Source organism: Maylandia zebra, linkage group LG5 (genome assembly GCF_041146795.1).
Source record: "Maylandia zebra isolate NMK-2024a linkage group LG5, Mzebra_GT3a, whole genome shotgun sequence".
In the NCBI taxonomy this organism is placed as follows: Eukaryota; Metazoa; Chordata; class Actinopteri; order Cichliformes; family Cichlidae; genus Maylandia; species Maylandia zebra.
In genome coordinates this window covers 32,483,729-32,510,680 of record NC_135171.1, presented here as the reverse complement: position 1 = coordinate 32,510,680, position 26,952 = coordinate 32,483,729, and the positions used below count along the sequence as shown (strand labels likewise).

At 39.4% G+C, this 26,952-nt stretch overlaps 1 protein-coding gene across 4 annotated transcripts in view; it reads right to left on the bottom strand.

The window, feature by feature from the left end:
* arhgef10la (Rho guanine nucleotide exchange factor (GEF) 10-like a) overlaps nucleotides 1-26,952 on the bottom strand; it is a 114,983-nt gene that overhangs the window by 37,122 nt on the left and 50,909 nt on the right. For all 4 annotated transcript variants that reach the window (XM_023155086.3, XM_023155087.3, XM_012918184.3 and 1 more), the window contains 2 exons: nucleotides 17,420-17,520; nucleotides 5,440-5,561 (listed from right to left, as the gene is read on the bottom strand). In XM_023155086.3, coding sequence (XP_023010854.3) covers nucleotides 5,440-5,561; nucleotides 17,420-17,520 — 223 coding nt within the window. The remainder of the gene's footprint in view (nucleotides 1-5,439; nucleotides 5,562-17,419; nucleotides 17,521-26,952) is intronic.

The following is a 26,952-nucleotide window of genomic DNA, read 5'->3' as shown; positions in this document are numbered from 1 at the left end:
ATTCATCTTTTGTGTAAAAGCTTTGAGTCATTATGTCTGTAAATCACTCATTCCCCCGACAATGCCATAAATGTAGCCATGAACAAAGTGTATGCTGCTGCCAGGGGTGCCACTCAACCCGCTCATTTTCTGTACATGCAGTCACTTTCATGTGCCTAGCTGAATGTGCATTGCTGCTCTCTTATCACTCCATCAGCAGGAAAGATGGATGACACAGCAAGTGAGAGGGACATGCACAACATGGCCCAAAAGCACCAGCTAGTCCGGGAAACAAGAATTGACCTCGGTGCGTTTCAACAGATGGTAATGACCCGAGCACCTATAATTAATAGTTTTCGAGGCTTAGTACCAATCAATTCAAACGCGTTTGTTTGACTACAGCAAACATAAGTAAGTAAATAAATAATAATGGCGATGATCTGTGCGATCTATGTAAACTAGTGGAGTGTATTAGCGGTGAATGTGAGCAGGCTTTGCCGTTTTCTGAGCTGAGACACAGAAGCTAATCCTCTCAGAAATAGAGAAAGAAGGCTAACCCTGATGCAGTCCAAACCCCTTCCAGTTTGTCATTCCGCACTTCAAAGCATACATGATGAAATCCCCCAAGGTATTATAAGAGCTCTGGCATAGCAGCCATCCTCAACCCCATCCTAGCCTAATGCCTCATAAATGGAGTCTAGAAACATGTCCCTTTACTATTTCGCAAGTCTTTGTAGTCTTGGATCGTAAAGAACCTTTTTAGAGCGGCAGAAGAAGAGGTGCTTTCCTACTGGAGAAGATATGAGGCATTTGTGATTCACTATTTGTCCCCTAACTGTAAAATACTGCAAATACAGAATGCACATACACCTCTTTGAAAATGGTTAGATCACGAAAGGAAGTAGGCATTGATCATCTTCAGAGCCTTGCTGACTAAGTGGTGGGACAGAAATACTGTGCACAAGAAAACATACAGTATGTGTCCTAGATAGAGACAGGTATGTAATTTAGGTAATTCAGTTCCAAGTGCTCCATGTGATGCCATCGAATGCCAGTTAGTTGTTAAACAGCTTGCTGAGCTGTCAGATTACTGGGTTTCATAAACGCCTCCATTATTGGTCTCCAGGCTTCAAACTAACACAGCCTGTCTGACAAAACCGAAAGATACGGCCGATTAAACTGTAGGAGCTGTACAGTCAAAGAGAGAGATGAAAGGGGAGAAAGAGCAAACAAACATGATTACAGTCCATGCCAAAAAATATCATGTCCTTTTTTTCCCCCCTTTTACAGCAAATACAGTGCAGTAAATACCATTCCTGATTCAGCTACTACCTCCTTTTAGAGCTGCAACTCTTCTCACAGTTAAAGTAATGAAACATTACCACGTCACCACAGAGTCCAGGATGCCATTTTTAAACTGCTTCATCCAGGCTTTGGGCTGAAACCCAAGTGTTCCAATCGTACAATACAAAATAGTAAATATACTGAAACTGAAAAGATAAAAGTAGCTTACATTTGGCATTTTACTTTGAAAAATGACTTAAGCAGTTAATTGAATTTAAAACGGATTGTTTTGTAAACACACCCTGAGTTTCAAAACTGGTTCGTTTCAGTGCTATGTTTATTTGAATCACCACCGATGCACTCGGGAACAGTTCGGCAAAAATTCAGTCAAATTCTGAGCTAACGTTTAATCTGTTTATCTCTAATAATTAAAAACATCAATCCTGTTAAGACTGACATCATGCACCAACATGCAACTGTTGCAGAAAATAGTATTAATTGTTCCATTTAACAGCCAATTCTCCTGTATAGAAGTCTGGTTCGGCTGTTACCCTTTCTGCTATAGGATTTCCTATTAATCCTTTAACCCAACCACCTCACACCCTCCCTTTGGGCCAACTGCCAAACCTGCTCCGTTTCATCTTTCAAAGTGGCAAAGAGGGCAGTGAAACAGAGCGTGCACTGACTCTTTAAACAACAAGGACCATCAGAATGTGGTTTGTCGATTAACCAAGATAGTGCCTGATCCTGTGTGTTTGTGTGTATGTGAGAGACAGACAGAGAACGAGGGAGAAAGACAGGAAAAGAATGAAAGAGATAAATTGAGAGGAATCAGTCCACCCCTGCTGTTCTCACTCAGCAGACTTGTGATAAGGTTTATCTCCGGCGCCTAACGAGTTCGCCCAGTAGCCCACTCCAGCTCCCACTGAGTGGACCGGGGCACACAGAGCTGCACACAGCCAGCAGTGAATTGAGCTCCCTAAGGTGACCTGTGCGTGTTGTTCATGCTATGCTGCTTTAGAACTTTATTTTTGTAGGAAATGGCTTTGGCCCCTTCGGCCACATCTTTTTTAATCTGGGATTTCTTTTTTGCCTTTTCTTCATCCTTTCTACTCACTGTAACTCAGACTGCCAAGAGAAGCTGCAAAAGCTGGAGAAAGAGCTGTGGAGCTTTGGCACAGAGAGGCGTGTGTTTCCCAGAGGCAGTGTCTGAGGCAAAGATGGAGACACAGAGAGGGAGTGGGGGGCTGCTGCTGAGTTAAGCCCCTAATCACAGTCTGCTCTGCATAAAGGACTTAAAGTCACTCCATTTAATGCTACCTTCTCTTTAGTCAAAAAAGGAAAGAAATATTACTGCCTACCTCTCCAGCTTTCTGATACCTCGGCCCCCATTCCCATTACTAACCCATTCTTGAGATGCATAAAATTCCAAAGCTACAGTATACACTCAAATATAGCGCAACGCGCAAGTCATGCACATTCATAGAGTTAAGGAAGCATGAACATAATACCTGCACACACAGAAGTACAAGCGTAAATGCTTCTACCTTTTACTCATGCATGTTCATTTCACCACATGGACCAATTTTGCGGTAAACAAGGTTTGTAACTGACATAGCTGCTATGATTTTCACTGGTGTGCTCAGGTGCTTCATTTATTTTTGCAAGAAGACGGTGGTATCAGCAGATCCTTAGAGACTGCAGCGTCCCTCTGGCTCAAAATTCATTAATTCACTTGGCTCAGCTTCTACACGGGTGTAACACGCTTTTGCAAAATACTCCAGATAGTCATTAGCACCTTTTGGGAAATCCCACACCCCACCCTGACCCCGCTGTGTCAGTGCTGCACTTTTTCCACTTTTCACCAGCTGCTCTTTCACCTTATCGTCCTCTCTCATCAACATGGCTAGCAGACAATGGTTTGCTGTACAGGTCTTAATCTAATGCTGGAAGATTGATTTATGCTTGGTTGTCCCACAGCCATTAAGATAATTGCATGATCACTTTATAACATCCTCCCCTGGTGGTTGTGGTAATTTGCCTCCCCGCCACATTCCAACTTGCACAGTAGGACCCATAACCACATTATGGATACAGAAAATGTGGTCGGAAATATCATCTTTCAGCCCTTGCAAACTGATTTCATACCATTACCACTGACTTCTAAAACCCCTTAAGTCTATCTCTCACCTGTACTGACCATTTGATCTATCGGCGGCTTCTAGGTCTTAACAGCTTGTATTGATCGAAATTCTTGAGCCAGCAACCAGAAGCAAAAGCTTGCGTGTCACCTTGTAATTCCAATAGTCTATGTATTTTTGAGTGAGATCATCACTGAGATGGTGTATTTTTATCTGTTAGGTCAGTGCAAGTGGGCTTTGATTACATTCAATGGGAAATGGCTGTGTAAAATGGCACTATGATCTCTTTTGACAAAATCTTTATTAAATGAGCCATTCTGCCACCACTATGGACTAATGGCTGCTTCACAGGAAAAGTTAACGTCAGTGGAAGTCAAATTGGTTTGACAGATTGATCTTAAGAGAGGCACTTTGCTTCCCGAATATAAACACTGCCAGTTCAAAAACATTGAACACATCAAAATATTTGCAGCTAAAGCACAATTGGCAAGTTCAAAAAGAAGCAGAGATTTAAAATTCTGAACTGACAACAACAGTAAGATGATCCTGCTAAAAATTTAATTTGTTCCACTGTTTATACTTCATCAGTCATTATTAGCATTATTGCTGCACTTCCAATTAAATTATACCGAGTCAGTGAGAGTATTAAAAAGCAGAATGCGTTCATCCAGTGGATTGCTAATTCTACAAGATAAAATTACATACACCCATAATCCTCAACAAGGTACAGCTTAATATTACACCAGATGTGCTGCTTTGACCATAAATAAGCAAGCTGAAACCTGTGATGCAATTTAGCCCATTCCAGACATGGGATATGTAACACCATTGGCTTCCTCAATCTGGTAAAGTGATGCTTCATTGAGACATACTCCATCAGGAAGAGCCAGGGCGTGGTGTGAACATTTAATAGGCTTGTTGCACTTCTTGAAACCAATACTGTAAGCACTAACTGCAGAGAATTGTAATAACACTTTCAAACTTGTGTATTTGTGTATATGTGCATGTGTGTGTCTGTTATGATGACAGCTATTTCCAACAAAAACACGGACCAAGAAATCTCTGGATTTGCATTAGACAATTAGTAGACTCCAGCTTATAAATTTGGACTGTTTAACAGCTCGCCTGTCTAAAGTGGGGGGCATAATGCCATTTCCTGTTAGACCCTGAATGCTCTAGTCTCCATGCCAGAAATGGTTTAACTCATTAATGAATTGCTGCTGTCATACTCTGTGGGTGATTGTTCCAACCTTCCTCATGGATGGATTAAGGTATAGTCATGAGTAATGAGTCATCACATACTCTGCCCTTATCATAGTAAAACCCTAACATTTTTGCTTTTAAATCAACATCTAAATTATAACAGATAATAAAGCAAAGTGGGGGAAAAGAGGAAAATTCAACACACATAAAAGGAGTTTTGTCTTAATGGAGTGGTTTGTTTGCACCTCTGGTAATAAAATCTGTGCCTCTTCCTCTCAGTGATATTTGTGTACCAGTGTTGGTGTTTAAATGTTAAAAAGCTTAATGTTCAGACTTTGTCCTGCGTGCACTAAAACCTTAAGATGTACTGCTGTTTTTTCCCAAAACAGCAGATTTGAGGTTTCCATGAGATTAGTTTGAGCAGTGTGAATGTAAGATAGAGACTGAAGGAGAGAATCTATTTCTCTGGGGTTTTTTATGTTCTTGCTGTTTATAACATTCTCCAAAACAATAATGACTTTGGTGCGCAATTCAAGGCGCTACATAGAGATGCCATCCTAATTTTGTGTCTGCTCATCTGTAAATGAGACAGCCATGTTAAAACAACATGTAACAGTTACTATCTGACCTAGCAGGGATGCTATTTGGACTGGCTTCACCAGAACAGTGACCAGAATGAACATTTGAACATGGAGCCTATATGTTGAAATACCATTAGACTGTTGGAAAGCAGTGCTGGCAGGGGCTGATCTTTGAAACTTCAGAAACATGTGTACAAACTAATTGTTTTTAAAAATAGATTTTTTTCCTTTAATCACAGAAGCAAAATTACCTTTCTCTCTGTTGATTTTGTAGCAAAGACAGACATGTGACAGGCAAGCAGTGGATACCAAAAGGGGGCTGTCGTCTTTCCTTCATCCTCTCCACATAACCAGCCTGGTGAATTTTCCTCTCCTGAAATAGAAAAAAAAAAGAGACTCTTTTCTATTCATTCTTACTTAGGTCACCCCAACTTGATGTTTAGTTTATGTACTTATTTTATTTCTTTTCAACATGCATCTCATTCCCACAGCTCAGCTAATCTGTAAACTATTTCAAGCTATGTCAAACCACATAAAATCACCATAAAGACATTTCACAATCTCAGGTATATAATATGAATGGTGTGATTAGCATGTGAATAATCAGCCAGAGGCTTATCCCCTGTTGTAGGAGGCGAGGCCAGGTACTGCCAATGCAGGGCTTCAACAGTGATTAAACCTTTACTTAATCAACAGTGAGAGTCTGCCCCAGCAGGAAAAATGCAACTGCCGGATTTGTGTTATAATATAATGGATTTGCCTGGTGTGTGAGCCTCATAGCACTGAGTACCCCTGACAAGTCACTGGGCAATTCTGCCAAGGTACTCCCATTATATAATTGTGTAATCATCTATTTCAATGTATAGAAACTAAACTGAGCATGAAATTTAACAGCTCTCCTTTCTGGTTTGTTTGCATATTTTATCTAGGTATAAGCTAGTAGAGATCACAGATGCATTATAATGAGCAAAAGGAAAAAGCTAATTGCAGAGTTTGTTTTATAGGAGTATCATATCCTTATTCTTTAGGTAGGGGATAAAATTTAAGAGTCAGTCAGTTATGTTGGCCAAGACAACTAGCCTGGCTGTACCCAAGAAAACATACCTTAATCACCAACTCCTCTACAAGAATGCTTGCATTACTGCAAAATCATTGGATTACTCAAAAGTTCCAGCACTGGAATCAAGGACAAAGCACTACAATAGCTCTCCTTTTATTGCAAAAAAAAATGCAGGAAACAGTTTGCCCAAGGCAAGACTCTCTGCACTCCATCAGCCTCCAGAACATGTGGTGTCCCTCAGGGATCAGTTCTGGGACCCCTGCTATTTATAATTTATTTCCTTCCTATTGGAAATATTTTTTCCATTTTGAAATACAGTTTCAGTTTTATGCTGATAGGATATAACTTTATATTTCCACGAACCCCAACACCTCTTTTCACCTTCTAACCTCACTGCCCGCCTAGAAGCCATCACCACTTGATTAACAATCAATTAGCTCAAAGCAAAAAGCTATAAAACTGAAGTCATAGATATTAACTCAAAGTACTCACTTTCCAAAGTGTCTCCATAGCTGGTTCGCTAGACATTCCCTTTTTTACCACTCACACAAATAATGTCACAGTCAGCCTATTCCACCTATGTAACATTTCTAGACTATGCACTTTTCTTTCTCAACACAGCATCCAAGTTCTGGTTCAAGCCCTGGTCACCCCTAATTTAGATTATTCTAATGCCATTCTCTCTCATCTCCTCAAAAACTCTAAAGCAAGAATCATCACCTGCACAAAGTTCACAGACCATATTGCACCTATCCAACTTGGCTCCCCATTCCCAAGTGCATCCAGTACAAGATTGTGCTTTTCACTTTTAAAGCTCTCAGTGAGTTGGCACCCCCATATCTCTTCGAGCTCCTTCACCCTCACACCCCATCCTGTGCTTTACGCTCAACCTCAGGAGCTGTCCTGACTGCTCCTCGTTTCAGACTAAACGCATTGGTTGCCAGAGCCTTTAGCTGTGCTGTGCCTCGTCTTTGGAACGTACTACCCTTTTCACCTTCTTACAACTAGTCTCTATCAAATAGTTTAAATTACAGCTCAAAATCCACCTGTTCCCATCAGCATATCAGCTGTCATGCTTTGTGTTTAATATGTTTAGATTCAAATATTATTCCTGGATTTTTAATATCTATTTAATATTGATGTTGTTTTAGGCATCTTGCATTGTTGTGATATTCGAGGCTTTAGCAGTATAAATAAAAGCCAAAACACATTTATACAAAGAAAACAATAAGAATGATCAAGGGCAAAACTGTGTAGACTTAGATAAGTGCATTCTATCTTTTTTAGAAATTTCTTTCAGTGAGTTTCATCCTGTGCTTTGTGCCTTGTATTTTCTCATAATTTTCACATTTCCATACTGAAACTTTTGACCTCTACAGAATTTCTTTCAGCTCTACTGGATTCGTAAAAGCAGAATCATAACTGTCATTTTTTCTAATCAACATACATTCAATAAACCATTAAAAAAATGTTAATTATTTGTTGTATATGAATTGTCAATTTTTTTGTATAAAAATAGTACTTTGTCATTTGGCAGCCAAATTCAAACCTTCTTAGGCGAGTGTCTACAGGCTTAAAACTGAGGGGTTTATGTCTTAGCTTTGGCTACTCAAGGACAGTCAGTGACTTGTCCTTAAGTCATTTCTGCAATATTGTGACAGAATGTTTTTGTTCACTGAAATTATAGATGAACTATTTCCCGAAACTCAAATGACTTTTCAAAAGCCTGTAACAGGTTTTCTACAAGGACCTCCGTTTTTGGCTGCATTCAACCTTTGCACAGTCTAACTGTACCTGAGACAAGCAACCCCCCACCCCCTGTCTTATCCACATGATCGTCAAAGGAGGAGGATCACTTCTCGTCTTTGGGCTTTCAGTGTAGCCAGCAGAGATCAGGAAAAAGGCTTTTAATTTTGTCATTCTGTCCACTGAATTGTTAGGCAATGACCGATAATTTCAAGAATACATTTTAGAAAAATTAAAGCCGTCTGTAAACTGACTGGCCAATTGACCACAGACTATAAGTGGACCTCAAGCAAAAACCAGAACCATCCCAGGGCCAGAAATGTTTTTCTTGTTGTTTATAAATTCAACATCTTCATTACAGATGTATGTTCATAAAGATATTCCATTGATGGACTCCAATCAAATTTAAACATTTAAAAAAAAAAAGACAAAAAAAAAAAAAGCAAACAGGATCCATTTGGACACAATTTGGAACGCTACAGCAAAAATCACGAGTGCTTCTGTAAATGAAAGGTCTCAGTTTTTAATTATTTTATAAGGTTGCTTACTTTTCAAATCCAAATTTTAATTTTGTCACTTTGAATTATTGGATGAAAGCAATTTTAAAAACAAAATTTACAATGGAAAAAGCAAACTAATATTAATATTCTGTTAATCAAAATATCCTCAAGTATAACAGGATATATTCCTGGCTCCTGTAAAGATATAAAGAAAAAAATATTTGTACATTATATTATAAATTCTAAGCAGCTTTGCATACAGATTGTACCTTGTTGACCCCATACACACAACATACTTGATATAATTTACTTACAATTCAAACATTTTTTAAGCTGTATAATCAAATTATGCTTTATGTTAGATACTTAATGGAGATATTACAAAGAATTCATCCATTTGAGTGCTTCATCTCAACACTTAAACAGTCACACTAAAAGCAGGGTTAATATAAATCCTTTCGTATTTTTTTAATCATCTTGAATTGTGGAGTATTATTGAATACAGTGATTATTTTGTGTGTGGTTGGCTTGTGTGCTGACTATCCCTCAGCAAGCCCCTGCTACGATTCATGGAGGTGTGAGGTCACTTATTAAAAGACTACTTGAAGACGGAGCAGCAAGTTCAGTGGTTTTCTATTCCACAGAGAAATTATCGACTTTCTTCAACTAATTATTAGATTAGCATAAATAATGTGCCGTTTGGGTACGCTGACTTCTTTTACTAAATTGTCACACAAGTAAAAATTAAAAGACAAATACATAGAGAGAAACACGGGGAATGAAAAGGACTGGGATACAAAGAAAATGACAGAGAGAAAAGTGGTAGGAAAGAACACAAATTAGCCTTAACCTTCAATCTTTGCCATGTAGTAATGAAGATGAATAACGGTGAACAAATGATAAGCACAGACCTAAATTGAATACGGCATCGAATAGGGACACACAGGCCAGTATCCTCACACACACACTCGCACAATCACACGCATGTACAACTACACAGTACACTTTCGCATCTGGGAATTTATTTTGCATCAGTCAAACCTTTAAACACAGGAAAATCTAACAATCAAGTCCTCCTGTTACATCCCATTTCTCCTATAAAGGACTCTCACGTAAGCATTTTAGGCTTCAGTGGTCTCACTTCTCATTCACTTTGAGGTGACGTCATGTGTTGGCCAACTAAATTGTCGGGCTAGTCCGTCATCACAACAACGGCAACCAATCACATCGTGTAAACGCATAACAACAGGGCAAGCTCCGGTGTCTGGCTGTTTTTTTGACAACTAATATATGAACTACACAGACAGACACACACACGCGTTTATAACCTCTATATTTCATATCCAGATGTTCCATCAGCTAATACAGGAGCCTGAACTGCTCCTATTGATGCACACGAAAACTTTTGCTGTATTTATCTCTATTACAACAACAAATGTGATTTTGGTATATCATGTCTTAGATTTTCTCCTTTTTAAAGGACAATAGCCAAATAAATATTTATAAGAAAACTACATTTCACATGCTTACAGCATTTGTTTGTGTCTTCACAGCACACTGCACCTCAAACTAGATTCACATCGTGTTGAATTTACCACAGATAGGCTTTACAAATCAGGAGAGAAAGACAGTCACGTTAGCTTTCGAATCGCAATTACAAGCAGTTGTGTAGGACATGCGATTTATTGTATCTTCCTATGCATACCAATTAGATTCAAATTGTCGGAAATTGTCGACACAGGCAGAAAACTACAGCAAAGCTACTAACAAAAGCAGTCTAAAGAACAACCAAAGAGGTGAGTTATTATGGTATTATGAAATGAGACAGTTATTTTCCATGCAGGTGGTTAGTAACTTAAATGTAGAGGCTTGGAATGTGCATCCACCTGTAAGCAGGCTGTTAAAAACATGTGTTTTAATGTCACATACAGACAATAGTTGTTTGTTTGTTTATTTTTTACCATGGTGTCCTATCAGAATAATACAACATTTGATCCAAAGAAATTGACATATAAAATTATGTGACAGTACAAAATTTGTCAGCTTAGTTGTTAATTCCCTGTTGGAAAACAGTGAAACTGAAGGCATGAACCATATGGATAAACATCTTAGACACAAACTGGAAAATCTGGTAGTATGCCCAAGTAACAGTTCAATCAGATTCCCTGGAAACATCACAGACCATGTAGATAACTAGATCTTGACTGATTTTTCCTGTTTGCCTCACCCCCATGCAAAAACACGAGACATCAATCATATCATCCTCGTCATTTGGCAGCTTATACAGTAAATGTCTTTCACGCTGGTGTCACATGCAAACTACATCACATTGGTTAAATGGGATTACAAATATACACGATAATAAATCAAGAAATAATGACAGATACAACCTTTCACAGATTACAAGAACATTATAGTTCTCATGAATCTAACCTCTTTGATATTTAACATTTAATTTTTGCGCTGTTTGCAAAACCTTTGAATGAACCACTTGGGTTTCCTCTAAACCAGAAAATCCTGTGTTTCTGTGTAGTCTCCTGGGAAAAATCTATAGTGAGTCTGAGAAAATATTCAGAAGTCAAAATGTAGCTTTCAGTTTGCCATTTACAGGCAAATACTCTCGCACCACCAGGCTTACTAAATCATAATCTCACCAGGGGGCTGAGGTACATATTAAATTCAAATGCCCGGATGCTACGGCTCTATTAGTGTGCTCTTAGTTAAATGACTGCTAATGGCACTTCTGCAGGGCAAGCTACCACCTGTTTGAGCAAGGGCTACACTTATTATCTCAGGGTAAACCATATTGAAGTCAATTACTGAGCTATGCTCCCACTCGCAAAAATGGAGTTACATCTATACGTGACTGCTGTTTCTGGCCCCTAATGACACTGAAGTACTCAGTCTGTTCTCGGTCTACATTTCCTGCAAACCTCCATCGTAAGGATTTATTGGAACACTGTTGACCATTTTATACCAGCGTTAGTGTCTTGTTACAATAAAAACTAATAAAACAACCAATTAAATCATAACACTGAATTTTTTTAAATAAAATTTTACTGTCTTAAAAAGCAAAAAATAAATTGCAGTGATTTCCAGCCGTGATGTTTATTTTCATACAGTGTTGATTAAAAGCAATTATGTAAAAGATGAGATTACACAAATTAAAGGTCATGGTCAGTTCTACTCAATCCCAGCTACTGTACCGTAACTATTCATAACAACATCATTTGTAACGCTTCTGGATTGGAATACTAAGTAGGGAGATTTCGTTTCTCAGTTTCTTTATTCTTATCATGCTTTTGTTTCAAGTCTTTTGCTGATTAAGATTAATTTGCAGATCATGGCACTCTATCAACCCTTGTGACACAAAGGCCAAAGATATAGACTAATTAAATACACCAGTGCAATTGATATTTCCCATGGATCAATGCGAGTGTGGGATCTGTTAATTAAATCCGTGATAATGTTTGCTCATCATAAACATTTCCCATGTTTGAGCACAGTGAGATAGGGAGATAATCTCTGCTGTCTGACAGATTAATTTTAGGGCTAACAGAAAATCCTTCCGATGAACGCCTTTTTTAAATGGGAGGTTTTCCTTGAATGTTTAGTTTAAAAGACAAAGGTGTTCAAAAGAAATCTTTCCACCTTCTTTAGCTTACTGGCACAAAAATAAAAGACAACACTTCCACATAAGGTTGACTAATGTTATCTGAAGAGATGCAGCAATATCAGTCACCATAGCAACCAAGTAATCTAAATCCCTTGGCTAATGGAAGTAAACCCCTGACGGTCTCCCATAAGACCAGGTGGATTTTGTATTCTCTACCCTTACTTGTCTCCTGTGTGGTATACATCGGCATGGCATAGGTTATCACACAGTGGATTAAGAAGGCGTGTCAGAGTGTGTGCCAGAACCCCCAAGCCGCACTCAACTCATCTATTGATCCACGTACGAGGAAAAAAGTGAGAGACCGCCACACTTAGCAGTGTAACCGCAGGCAACAGCCCCCTGTCTGCCCTCTGTTCCCTGCAGTGGGACTGATTGCTTGTCTCAATCATCCTTTCACCCCCCCTCCACAACCGCCACTTTCTCACCTCCACACACAAACACACAATCCCACACAACTTCACCATCTCTCTCTCTCTCTCTTTACCCTCATTCATTTTTCCACTTCTGTCTCCAATGTCTCAGCGACAGTCTCTCATGATTTGACGGCCTCTTGTTCTTCTTGTGAGGGCCATCAAAGTCTGCAGCCTTAACCCTGCCTGAAAGAGCTGGGACTGCATGGAAGGAAGCAATTAATTCTGCAGTGAGAAAACCCATTAATTAAGCAATGCTTCTGGCTATTTCACGAAGACCCTTCAGAAACAGTAGGGCCACTCGGAGAGGCATAAAAGATGCAGTGGCACACCAGGTTATTAATGGACCCCAGGGCTCCTGGCAAGGAACCACCATAGGATAATTCTCACTTTTTGTTTCTAGGCCTCATAACTACACCACACGCACTCAAAAGTGACAAAAACTGTTTTCTGGAAACATGTCTTGTCAGAATTTGCTGCCATAATCATATCTAAAGCTCCACTACCAGAACAGTTTAAACATCTTGCTGAAGCACATCATGCTGTAGTTGATTTTTTTTTTAAACTACCAAGAAACCAAAGGTTTATGGATGATCCAGGTGCAATGAGTTGAGAGACCAAAATGTATCAACAAACCATGGTTAATGGGCAATACACTAATAAGACTTAAATACAGTGTACAGAAATGTCATTAAAAGTCAGTGATAGTCACATGTGGCACGCACAGGGAAGGCCAGCAAGTACGTCAGAGTGATGGAGCCGTATTTTCTCTAAATGGGGGTAACAGGATAAACTCTAGTGTGAAGATGGGTCTGGGAAAATGAGTTTTGTGATATCTAATCGCTCACTAAATCATGCATGCGAACATTATCTACTTGTGTTGTCCACTATTCAGGGACATTTCGAAGCAAGGCACCCATTTCAGACTAAACAAGACCATGGTTCGGTGCGTTTGAAATGCTGATTCAACTCTAGGTCTCCCCTGAGCACAGGCCAGGCCTGCCTACGATTGCAATGATGAGGAAGCCTCGATGACAGCACGCCATCCGTGAAATTAAATCAACAACTCCCATATTGTAATTACATTTGGTTAAATGGGAAGGCAAAGTGTGGTTGTAATACAATTAACACGTAATTGTCATCCTGACCAGGTTGGTGCTGATCTATTTCCCCAAGGGATTCAATGAAATCCATCTCCCTGCCCTCCTCTGTACCATTTGTTTTGAAATGAATGATTTGCTGAGTACCAATGGGTCACAGGGCAGCTTCATTACCAAACCGGTGTAATGTAAGTGATCTAAATGCTTCTGTGATCAACTGGAAAAAAGATATATTTCGCAGAATTATGACACCGATTCTAAACTTAAGGAAGATGTTTTACAACAGCTGTACAAGTGTAACAGCTGGTCATACAAATATTGTCAAGAATAAACCTCAAGCATAGCTTCATGAAATTGATGCAAGACCATTTTAGACAGTTGGTCAGAATTGCGTACATTTTTAGAATCTATTTAGTTGCACAACATATGTTCCAGATTAATAAAATAAAATTAGCACTAAACTGTGTATTAATATTCAACAATCATTCATGGTTTGCATGTGGTATCGCTTACTTTACAGCATTTGGGGTCATCTGCACCCCTGTAATCCTATAGAAGCTATCACAAATAACCAGAAAGATGAACTACAGGCAGCTCGTTTAATTCATACTTTTAGACCAGCTTAGGTAAACAAGGTTTTTTTTTTAATTATTTTGTTTTGTTTTCATAAACTCTATACTCTTATTAGCTATTAAAAATTTACATTAGTTTCAGTTTGTGATTGCAAATGAAGTAGAGTGACATTGTGTGCACTGTCAGCTGTGAATATCTTACATCTTTCCCCATCTCTCTCTCTCTCTCTGGCTCGCTCTCTTCAAGGGTAAGAGAAATGTAAGATGGCCCTAGACTAATACTTTGAAAAAAAATAATAATAATAAAACGAAAACAAGCAACTTTTCTCAAGTCTGTGCCACTCACGACTTTTTCCAATTGCTCGCACTTTTATGTGCATCATTTTTGTGCATGCCACTGGTAAGTTAAGACTGCAGTGATCCTAAAACTGCACTGATACAGCTGTATGATGCATAATACGAGAGTTACTTCTATCATTTCTGGGCGAAAAAGTCAAAAGAGCATGAAATAACACCACAGAGCTCTGCACATCGAAACAACCAAGGCTTATGTATATATTAAAGTCCAAAAAAATAATGTTGCAACTTAAGTTCTTTGTAAATATCTGATGTTATCCTGAGACAAAATCTGAGACTTAACCCTAGTTGTTTTTTGATAATCCAATCAAAAAAGCAAACATCATCAAAGTAAGCACAGGTTTAAACACAAATGCTGTCAATCACTGACAGGGAATCAAGTTGAAGCATGGTCTTCATTCTTCCTCCAGCCTACACTGCCCAAATCTGTGTCTTGAACTTGATATGTAGTAATCACATAATTACTTGATATCTTGACTGCAGCGGGAGGTTGTCTATAATCTTTTCCCCTCTTTGAACTCATCTTCTTACTCGCTCTTATTTCATTCCTTGTCCCTACGCTGCTATTTTATTACTTTTCCATGCACCTTCAAGCTTGTTCTCCTCACACTTGACTGCTTGTCATGTTGGTGATGGTAAAATCTAGATGTATGTTACTGCAGTTCTCATGGTAACATGGCCTTGATAGCAGTGTTGGCTAAAGGCCTAAAATCTTACAATCTTAGATATGTCAAAAATGTGACACTTTTCTAAGTCAAAGAAAAATTGTAATGTCAGTGACGAGCACTTGACACTGCAAGGTAGAAGGGTAACGTGGCAAACACAAATAGGTGCTGACATTGCCGTTATTGTGAATAAACATTACAGTAAAATAATATTAGTAATACAATACAATATTTACATTTTGATAGCATTTTATCCATTGTCTTCAGGCTGTTCAGGTTCTTTCTAAAGGTGTCAAATCCAATAAACCAAGAAAATTCAATGTTTGTCTTCCTCCCATGTGAATGCCAAATATATTTTGTTTACTGGATTAATTTAAGCACAGTGGGTTAAAATTGCATATTTTTAATCTTCTTCTGGTCATTGTATTCTCCTTAGTATTCTCTTGAATTCATATTTGATATGGATGGTCTATATAAATGAGTAATAACTGCAGCATGGGGGTTCCTTGTGAGTATGACAACTATGGCTAATTTGCATGATTTGGCTTTGAATAATGCCCATGTCCACACAGAAGCCATAGGGGAGGAGAGCTGCGTGTTATAACTATGGTGCTGTCCTCATCAGTACGCCTGCTGTGTTGCTGATAAAGGTGTGAGCAACAAGGAAAGACTGGGGATGCTGTGCTTCACTGCCACCACAGAATCCTCTGCTCTCAGCCTGATGTCTTTGATGTCACTCTGACACAAACCATATACAGCAGGATCTACTGGAGGGTCTACAGGTGCACTTCATGCTTCTTGCACCTCTATACCCCTGCTGTGAGAGGTAGGCCGGCAGCGCATGGGAAGAATCCAGTGTTGTTTTTTTATTGTAATGTGCAAGATTGGAGAATCTCTAGATACAGCAGAAGTATAGTTATTGGGAAAAATCCTGTAAAGCACAAAACATTTCAAATTTCCTCTTGACCGTTGCACAACCAAGATTTATCCGACCCCCTGTTCATTTCAAAGCCCAGTAGGGGTATTAAATCATTCCCAAATACATGGCCACTTATCTAAACAAGACATTTCATTGAGTTTTCTTTAATCTAGCTACAAAACCTTCTAAAACTATTTTTTTCTGTGCTAACACTCAATGCAATAGCCTCTTGGATGAAAGAAACCACATCAGTAAAACTGCACAAGAGCTTTGTTGGAAGACCAACAGCATGCACAGTGCAATTGAATTTGCACAAGAGCTGTGTAAGGGGACACATTGCACGCACAACAAACCCAGAATAAACTGTATGTGACATAAAAAGTGCTCAAGGCAATACAGTGAAAGGGAAAGGATTGGAAAAAGGAAACAGAGGTGGTGATTAAGTCGAAAATGCGCCTTCATGGATAAATAAACAGATTACTGTCCTCGAGAGTCTTGTTTCTGCTTTTGCCACTGGATGACAGAATGCACCGATGAACCAAAGACAGGAAGATCTCCTGTACTACAGCATGGTCAGATTGCATAATAGGCAAAAGTCTGGGCAGAGCAAGACAAGGGTTAGAGGAAAGAGGTTAGGGAGATAAAGAAGAACTGTGCTGCTCCCTGCTGGGCAGGGTCTGGCCAATTTTATTTCTTTCTATGTTGAATGTGCACGTTGTGAAGTCTTGATACCCAGTCGTGATGTCCAGAATTAGAAAAAGAAGACTTACTGCATTAAAAATGGTAGAATATAGAGCTATAAAACAGTTCTAAAGCTAATGCTTTTTCAGTCCCAATAGTAACCTTCATCCTTACAAAGCAACTTCATTAACTCGTAGGCGGGAATCTTTCCTGAATGATCACTGACGATTGTTTCCACAACAGACAGATGGAAAATTGTATTAACGTAACGTTGTTTTAACAGTTTGCTTCACTGTTCAACATAAACTTCAGGTGACCCAAGTGAGAATCCTTTTCTCTGCTTACATAAGCCGTAATACTTAGTACTTAGCCAATAGAGTAAGAAGCAAACACTGATGATGTGTCTGAGCGCCTGACTTAAAACATTGTCATTGCATTTCATTGTATTACATCATCCCGTTTAAAAAGAAATGACTTCGTAATCCTTTCTGTTTGTGTTAGACTGCTGCATGCCTTTGTGAATGTGTGTGTTTGTGTGTGCTTACGTAGTGCAATCTTGGCCAAGTGCAGACGGTTGACCCATGAGATCTTACTAAGGGGGTTAGGAGTGTTGAAGACCACCATGAAACTGACAGGACGCCCTGACCTGGTGGAGAAAACAAATGCACAAAAAAAAAAACACACAGACTCAGCTTCAGATGGATGCAGACATCATATGGCATCGAAAGGCATTATTAAGCAATAGCAGAAACACTTTTTGGGTATTATTTCTTTTATTTTTATTATATTTGTGCAATTTGGTGGCATTTGGGTGGAATTTGCATGTTCCTGTCTAGCCTGCATGGGTTCTCTCCAAGTACTCTTGCTTTCTCCAACAGTCAAAGACATGCTGGTTAGGTTAATCAGTTGTTCTAAATTGACAGTAGGAGTGAATGATTGTCTGTTTCTCTGTTAGATCTGTGGCATACACCCTATTTAAGCTGTGGAGGCGTAGATATGTTCCATGCCCCACTGCAACCCTGACTTGGATAAAAAGATAAAAGAATGAATGGATGGATTTTGTCTGTGTTGTTGGGATCATTTTAAGTGGTATACAACAAAGTAGACCTGACATCACTGTGACATCAAAACAGAAGGCTACAAATTCAAATTCACATTAATGTGAAAGCATGAAGCTTAAACCAGAATGAGGAAAACAGGGGAAAAAACAGCATGCTTAACAGGTCTCATTTCACTGAGCTGAAAATTGCATCAGTGTTACTGGTGCAGTAAAACAACTAAATAAACATATAAATGCAAAGGCGTTCTTGATCCCCAAAACAAAACAGCAGGGAGGATTCAACCAATGGAGCTCTAAAAGCAGAGGAATCACACTCTAACTGTTGCATGTAATCACTCCTTTCTGTGCGCTACCAAGCAGCAATGACCTTAACCAAACAAAACAAACTGCGGCCATGCATTAGTTTATAACTGGCTGAGAAATGCCAAAAAAAGGGGTTTAAAATGTGTTTAAATTGTGAACTAAACTAATCAAAAAGTCTGCTTTAACACATAATTAAAGTGACAAGCTGGTGAACTTGTTTTAGATTTACCTCTTTTTATTTATCGTTATTAATACATTGTATGCACTACAAGGCTGATACCTTTAAGGCACACGAAAGACAGCAAAAGCACATTTTTGACATATTCTCGAGATGTTCTATATAAAAGCAGAAAGCAGAACAATACGCTCAGAGAAACAGCACCAACAGAGCACCAAAAGAAATTTTTCATTTCATGGGACTTTAAGTTTAATACAACAAGATTTTTTATGTCATAACAGCTGCTTGCCTGCTTGTAGCTTTACAGCAGTTCAGTCCAGTAAGCTGGGGCTTTATAATTTCAGCCTGTACGTCAACATTCAGTTTGGCTTGTGATGATCACACAGCGTGGTCCCACTAAATCGCTTATAGGTAGCCTCCAGTGTTCAAAATGCCACTAATGCCTGAGCTTCAATGGCACAACCAGCACAGGCTCTTTTGAAAGAAACTCAGAAACAGTGGGAGACCAGATAGTATAGGTGTGAAAGGAATAGAGGAACAAAATGACTGGTAGAACGAAGGATTATTATACTTGACATACTGAGAAATTTGGAAATACATGTTCATTTTAAATTAATATAATTTCAGTCAGCATGTAACAGCTTTCTTAGTTTTTCTTTAAAAAAAAACAAGATTTTAATCTCTCAATCTAAAAGGAAGACAAGTTTATGAATACCATACTTAGCAGAAAATGATTCTGCTATTAGAGTGACAAGAAAAGTTTCTTTTAACTCTTTTCTAGCCTTAATGTGACAAAGATATTAGTAGATTTCTTACAAGGAGTGCAGACAGGGAATGAGTGATTTGGGCATTTCTTTATCCTCAAAATACACAATATGCTGGCAAACCATAAGACAAACTTAGTCATTAATTAATGAAGGTGCTCAAAAGTTGAATAAATGGAAAGGGAATAATTTACCAGAGGAAACAAATGCCCTGAACAACACTAGCTACTGTTTATGTGTAGTTCCATTATGAACTCATAACTTGAAGTTAAACAAAGCTGAAAAATGACCTACATCCTTATATCCCATTAATATAGTTTGCTTATGGCCTTTATACAAATTTGCATTTTGCCTCCAATGCTTTATGGTAATATTGGTTATCAGTATCTACATGTATTTACAGGTTGTTTCTTCAAGGTAGGCAGCACGTAGAATTAGAAAGGTTATTTCGTAAAGTCCTTTTAAAATTACATGAGTTTAAAATATGTATGATATGAAAGGGGAAAAAATGCTAACTTTTAAATTGGATAAAAATTCAAAAAAGTAAAAAACAAAACAATTAAAACAACAGTGCAGACAGTAACCAACAACTGAAAATGTTCAAGATTCTCCCATATTTTCTGAATATGTGCATATTTTCAGATTTAGGAAACAAACTGACAAGTGAGCAACAGAAAACAGAAAATTATTCGTGATAAATAGCACAAAGGAGTTACTACAATTTGAATTCAGAACAATCTGAATTTTATCAATGCAAACTGCAGTGAAAACATGTGAAGACAAAATATTTTACTTGCACTGACTCCTCCCTAACGCACAGCCAACCACCCTAAATTTGCCAGCTGTTAACACTGTCAATAGCCTTAAAGCCAGCTGGTGTTGTGTCTCCTTTATCCCCTCTGGTCAATTTCTTTTTCTCTGTAGTCCTGGGTTGCAAACAAAAAAAAACATGTGCGGTGAACAAATAAACGTCAGTCAAATTGTTATGGGCTGAGCCTTCCTGGCTGCTTGAGCTTAAAGCACTCAAATGCTTTATATACTATGCATGGTTGCCATGCGCTTGAGCACCATTGTGCTATATCAGATAGAAATTTTACCTTTCACTAACGTCTGGGATCACACAAACACATGTGTGCTGACTCAGCAGTAAACAGTAAATGATAAAAGTTGAGGGTAATTGTTTGAAAGCAATAGTCTAACTGCATTATACTGCAGTCTATATTAAACTGTTAGCTAGTGCCTGAATGTTGTTACATAAAAAAAAACAAAACAATTTGGTGCATTAAAATTCACCTGAACGCAGGAAATCTCGACAGGTCTCGACACCCCAAGATTCTCAGCTTAATGTGTTCCTTCCTGGTGCTGAAACAAGACCTATGCCTGTGACACTGAGCGTGTCTTATGTAAAAGCTTTAAGCGGGTTTTCCCACCCAATAGAAAACACTCCAAGTGATTACCAAACCAGGTATCAAAATGGGTCGTGAAATGCAAGGTCTCTCCCAGAGCAAAATGTTTTAAAGTAGATTTTCTGTTTGAATGCCATTACTTAAAGGTTGTGTAAAGTGCTAGAAACACAAAACTCATCCCCAGGTAATAGACGCCTGTCTAAACACTTAGTCTCTTCAAGCATCCCCTTTTGTCAGGCTTTTTGTCAGCTTGAGACCACTAGTCATGCATGTGTTGATTTTTCACTCTCTTTTCAGTCAAATACAATAACCTCTAAATTCCTAGCAGTCTAAAACAAGACTGGCAAAGACTGCCCCGAGTTAACAATGACTCATTGTTAGTCAGTGTCTAACTACAGACAGACGGTGGTGTGGTGTCTGGCTTTATTGGAAGTGCAAGTAAATTGTCTAGCCAAGGATGGGACATCTTTTTAGAGCGCTAAGCAACTTTCCAAAATAATGCTTTACCTTCAGTCACCTGTACAGCTATTCTGCAGTGATTCTGAGGCAATGAAAGGAAAAAAAAGTGCAAGGGAATGCAGAAAAAGGGGTGGGGAGGGGCTAGGGTCTCAGGCACACATAAGAAAGACAATTTCACACTCAGGAATCATTAGAAGGCAATTGAGTGGAGAGCAGTGCGTAGTCGGATATTATGCTTCTGTCATACCTGCCACTGCCCGCCACAAATTAATTTTCATTTCATAGAGGAAGGATGAAAACGTCAGAGAGAGACACACACGTATAGTGAGAGAGAGAGATTGAAGACAGGAACAGAATAAAGTAACTAAGATCTCAAACTTCCTTGACATGTTGAAAAAGTGGACCTTTCACAAAGAGGTGTAATTCATACAATTTGCTGCTTAAATATAGGAAAGGCAATTTGCCCAAGACAGAAGGGTAGACAGGGTGTGATGAGAATACAACTACTCTCTTGGCTACATTCCTTAGGTAACACTTCATGCCCACACGGCATCAAACATGCTAAACTGAGCGCAGTCTCCATTCCTCCCTCCTGCCCTCTGATTGACAGCCGCAGTGCAGGTGTGGTGCATTGCCAGAATGGAGAACTAGACTCGGGCATGCTGGCAGAGGCGAGATGAGAAAGGCTGAGAGGTAAAGAGAGAAAAGGGAAGGGGAGGGAAACAGAGAGAGGGCAAAGCGGGGCAAGGGAGCGGAGAGAGGCGCTCGCCCAATGGATTTATGGGAGCAGGTCAGTGCCGAAGCACACGTGTGATACTAATGCACAAGGACGGGACAGATGTAGGATTGAGTGCTGAGTGGCAGCCTGTCATGCACCCATCCTTCAGTTCACCCCGTCCTCCAGAGAATCAAAGAGAAAGTTTGTTCTGCAAAAAGTGAGATAACTAAGGGAAGCATTCAGATGTAGTTCTGGTATGACTTGATGGAACTTCAGGAGAGATACACTTAAAGTGCGTCAGGATCGAATCTGATTTATAGAGGCGTTTCATGATAATGTGCAAAATCATGTTTGGCTTTTGGTGATGCAGGTTGCAACTTCCAGAGCGCCTAAAATCTGAATGAATGCTCAAACCGCCACAGCAGCAGTCGTGATACTTAAATGTTTGTGAATCCAGTACCAGCACAGCCCTCCTGCAGATGACACAATAAAAACAGACACGGACAGCATACACTGTGGTTTTATCTGCGATACTGTTGATCGCAAGTAAATATCTGCTTGTCGGTATTAATACAAGTCTCAAGTCAGCCTGCAATCCTTGTAGTGGAAATCTCTCTGCTACACAAAAGAATTATACTTAGAGGACATGGTTAAAATTAATTTAATTTCATCTTAATTGGTTGCCTCGGTGTTTACAGTTAAAGTAGTTAACAGGGTGAGGTGACCTTATTATATGATTTATTCCACAGCTTAAGGCTACATTTAAAATAAGCAGTGTTTGATGTGAAGTGGGTTTTTTCCCCCACTTTCTCTAGCTATATGGAATTATTCATTTAAAGATTTCTGTGAGCTTGGCAGAGTTGTTGTTAGTACAAGTTATTTTTCTTTGCATTATGAAAAGTTAATGTTAACTCACAAGAATCATATCTTTATAACTATGAAGGGGAGAACAGACAGCTGAGTGGGCCGTCCACTATCTCATTGATGTTACTGTCAGGCGCTGGAGATATAAATAAAGGTTTAGAGCAACATTTGACATCTAAATTGAGTGGTATCTAGTAATTAAAATTCATGGTGTAAAGGTTAGAAGCATTTATACAAAAAAAAATCAATACATAACAAAAAGCTATTTATGAATATGTTCTTGTGGAAACAGGTTCAGATAATATAAGATACCTCTTCAGTTAATGAGAGCATACTCCTCCAGCAGCCCTGACTGCTCGAGCAGTGAGTAAAATGTTTCCACTTAAAGCTGACCATGGAAAACGTGTCTTAGGTGCCCCTCAGCTCCAGCCCCACTACAAACGATAACTAGCACATAGTAGAGAACGGTGGTTATTCTTTGCCACATACTTGTGCGAATGTGGGTACTGTACATGTGGGAATAAGAAGGGAGAAAAAGAAACAAAAGAGCAACCTGTCCCTGGATAAAAGTGGCTATAAATAGAAGAACAGCGCAGGTAGGTGCAAAGGTGGAGTGCCTTTCACATAAGTATGTATTCACATGTATGTTACAGATGTTATACTAACACTGCCATCTTCAGAAATTTGGGACAAGTGTCTCCCGCTGCCCTGGATGCTTTCCAGTACTTAGGCCGGTGGCCAGGATCCTCACTCTGTTGTGTGCTTTTACTCATCAGCCTGATGATTTGCCTCACCTGCCAACCTCAGTATATATATGTCTCATTGTTCCAGATAACTAAATGGTAACTAAATCACAGAAGTGCCGACACAAGATCCCTTCTCTTCAGTCCAGCTGTGCTTAATTAAAAGAGTCATCCTGTTATTTAGTTACTCCGCTGCCCTTCCCTGCAAACAATTCAGTTAGTTTGCTGCCTGTTCAAGCGGCAGATTTGCTTGTCGTTAATTATCAATTTCTACTAAAAGAGTAATGTAAAGTTCAATTCTATTTTAGTCCCCTTTTATTTGTGTGACAGACAACATCTGAGAGTTGGACAAAGCATGAATAACTTTAATCTAAAGCTAAAAAAGTAGTCCAAGTAAGAAACCTTTTCCTGAAACTAGGGCTTTCGGTACTAATATCAAGTCATGCCTTCTGTATGTTTCTTGTTAGACACGTGGAACAATCAAAGAAAAACCTCTGTTGTCCAGATGCAAAGATAAGACTTTCAGTCAGAATGCACTAGAAATCAGTCATCTGACTGCGAGCTGAAGTACTGCCACCTGCCTTGCAGGCATTCGGCACATAAAAGCTTCCGTTAAATAAAAAAAGGAAGAAAAAAATGTTTCTCTGCTACTGCTCTTTTGTGTATGCTGTTCTGGTGGTGTAAGTGGATGAAGCAACAAACACATTTGGTTAAACTATGAAATTTGAACTCTGTATCTATCGCTTGCCAGTATGGTCCATGAATCTATGCCTGTGGTTGCTCCTGCAGACGCAGTAAAAGAGGATGTTAATGAACTGCTGTCACACGTAGGCTGGTGCCTTTGAGGCAGCAGTCGGGATTCTCTCCACGTACTCGTCTGTTTGCAGTGTGGAGGCTGTGATGTGGTGCCTGACTGCAGAGAGTCGCTTGCGGCCAGACAGGAGGGGACCAACTCAGTACAGGGGGTCCCTGCTGCGGTCCCACTCTCTCACCAGCAGAGCAAAGGCTTAGCTCTGCGTGCGAGAGTGTGTATCTATGTTTCTGCCCCATAATGTGTGTGCCTCATCGTGTGAAATACATGCTTGCTCTTTTTGCAGTTGCATTTGTCAGTGGGAAGTATATGTGAATACATGTAACATACAGGTGCTGGAAGCAGTGTGATGCTTATGAATCACACTAGTCACAAAATGGAAAAAAGACAGTTAGGAAGGAGCTGTGTGTGTGTGTGTGAGTGTGCGTGTGTGTGCGTGTGCGTGTGTGTGTGTGCATTTCTAAGAAACACAGACTGTGAACCAGAAATTGTGAACCATATTAGTCACAAAACAAAAAAGGACAGTCAGGAAAAAAACAATGTGTGCGCGTGTGTGTGCGCATGTGTGTTTGAGAGAAATAGAGCCAGTCTGTCCACTGCTCTCCCCTACAATCTGCTCCTATTGCACCCTGGGTAGTGTCAGAATGGCTCGGGTACCCGCTGTGCCACCTGTCACCCCAGCCCCGAGGCTCACTGCCGGTCCAGCCACCCAGCACTGAGGCCCAGCCTCAATTAGATTGCTATCACACAACCAGAATTGGCTCTTTTTCCCTACAGGAGAGTTCTCTCTTTCAGCTGACATTGTTATCTTTTACGTCACCACAAAAACTCCAAGTATGATTTCAACACGAGTCTTGCTCTACAGTATTGAATTTTTAAGTACAAATATACAGCTTGGACATATGTCGGGGTGGGGAATCTCCTTGTCAGTTCAGTTGCTAATGACATTATCACAGGAACTCAGCAAATAGGGTACCCCTTAAAGGGGAATTCGGGGACTCTCTTGTAAGCGTGGCATCTGGCTCCACCAAACATCTGAGTAAGCAGATTGGCCCTGCAGGCCTGGTGTGACAGCCGATGAGGAAGCTAGGAGATGTGGGAGAAGTGATCTGCACAGCTCCGCTGCTCAAGCTGTCATTTTAGCTTGGTTTGGCACAGTTAGATTCTCTCTGGCTCTGAAGCATTAGGCCCACTCTTCTGACTGCCGCTGCCCTGCCGGCACCAAGCCAAATCTTTCATGGGGGAGGTCGCTCATCACTCTCACTCTTTCTTTCTTCCTCTCCTCCCCCTGCTTAGTATGTCTCAGCAGGGCTCTGGCTTCTTTATCGCAATCTTTCTCTTTTTGTCTTCCCTTGCCTCTTTCTTATCCTATTCCCAGCAGAAGCCACGAAATGGAATCCATTATAATCTGCCATTATTTGCTATTTTCCAGTTCTTGTTCCAGCACTCTAAGCTACTCATATGCTCTCTCCTTGCAGTCTTTGTTGGTCTCTAAGTAGGTGTTCAGTCATTCATTAGTCAATCCACCCACCAGGATGCACCTCAACATGTAACACTAGCACTTCTGTGCAAGGTAACCTTCTGTGCATTGTATGCAGCTTTGTATTTTAACCTAAGACAATAAAAAAAATCAAATGTTTTTTTGTGTTTGGACTATTGAAGAAAACATGCCTGAAAGTTCATAGTATTGCATTTTACAAATTTTCTGTGACTTAATAAAACTAAATAAAAGAACTATAAGACTACAACATTTATATTAGGAAATCCAATTATAGGACCGAATATCTTGCATTTCAAGACACTATAAACACACCGTAAATGTAGAAAGATATTACCGGGCAATTCATCAAAATTACACATTAGGGGCCGAGAGTTAAGTAAAGGCCAAAGCAAAAAACGTTTCTCATTATACGCTCGAAAAAGAAAATTTTGTGGAGACAATTCATTATTCAATCCAAGCACTGAATAAAATGAATTATTTGAGTTGGGTAATTACGCAGTCACGACAGAACAAACTGTTCCCACCTCTGATTTGCAAAAGGTCAAGGTGCCTGTTGGCCCACGGTTCTAAGAGCATGTATGTCACCACAATTCCTGTTGCTTTTACCCATTCCTATTTTTCTTCCAGTATTTTCTGCCTCGGTCACATTAACAAATATAAAAATATATGAATTTAGGCATTTAAAAAAATACCATAAATAAAAAGTCAATGTTAAAAAAAATAAATGCCAAAAACATTTGTTTCAACATTTACTCGTGACCATTTGCTGCAAATATAAATGAATTCAAGTGTTCCTGAGATGCTGTGTTCTTGAAACAGGAGATTAACCTCTGAATTCTAAAATCTAATCAAATGAGTCCAAGTGAATTTTTGTGCCAAAGCTGTAAATGTTTCCTCAAGGCACTTAAGAAATGTTGTGAGATGTATCAACATATGCACAAATGTACCCAAAAACAGAAAGCTTCCAGCCACAGCTTTTGCCAGCTGGAACTGTAACTGACTGTATATAAAAGATGGATGTACCCACTGTGAAATCAGCGACCGGTTTGTGGACAGCCATTAGAAAAGCCCTAGAGCAGTAATCAGCTTATGCTAGTAATGGAATGGAATGGCTGTAACACAACTCTAAAAAGTTGTGAGCAAAAGGCTGGAAAAGTAAATGGTACTAAAAAGAAACAGCTGGAGGAACATTTTGCAACTAATTAAGCTAATTGGCAACAGGTCAGCAATGTGACTGGGTATAAAAAAAGAGCCTCAAAGAGGTTTACCAT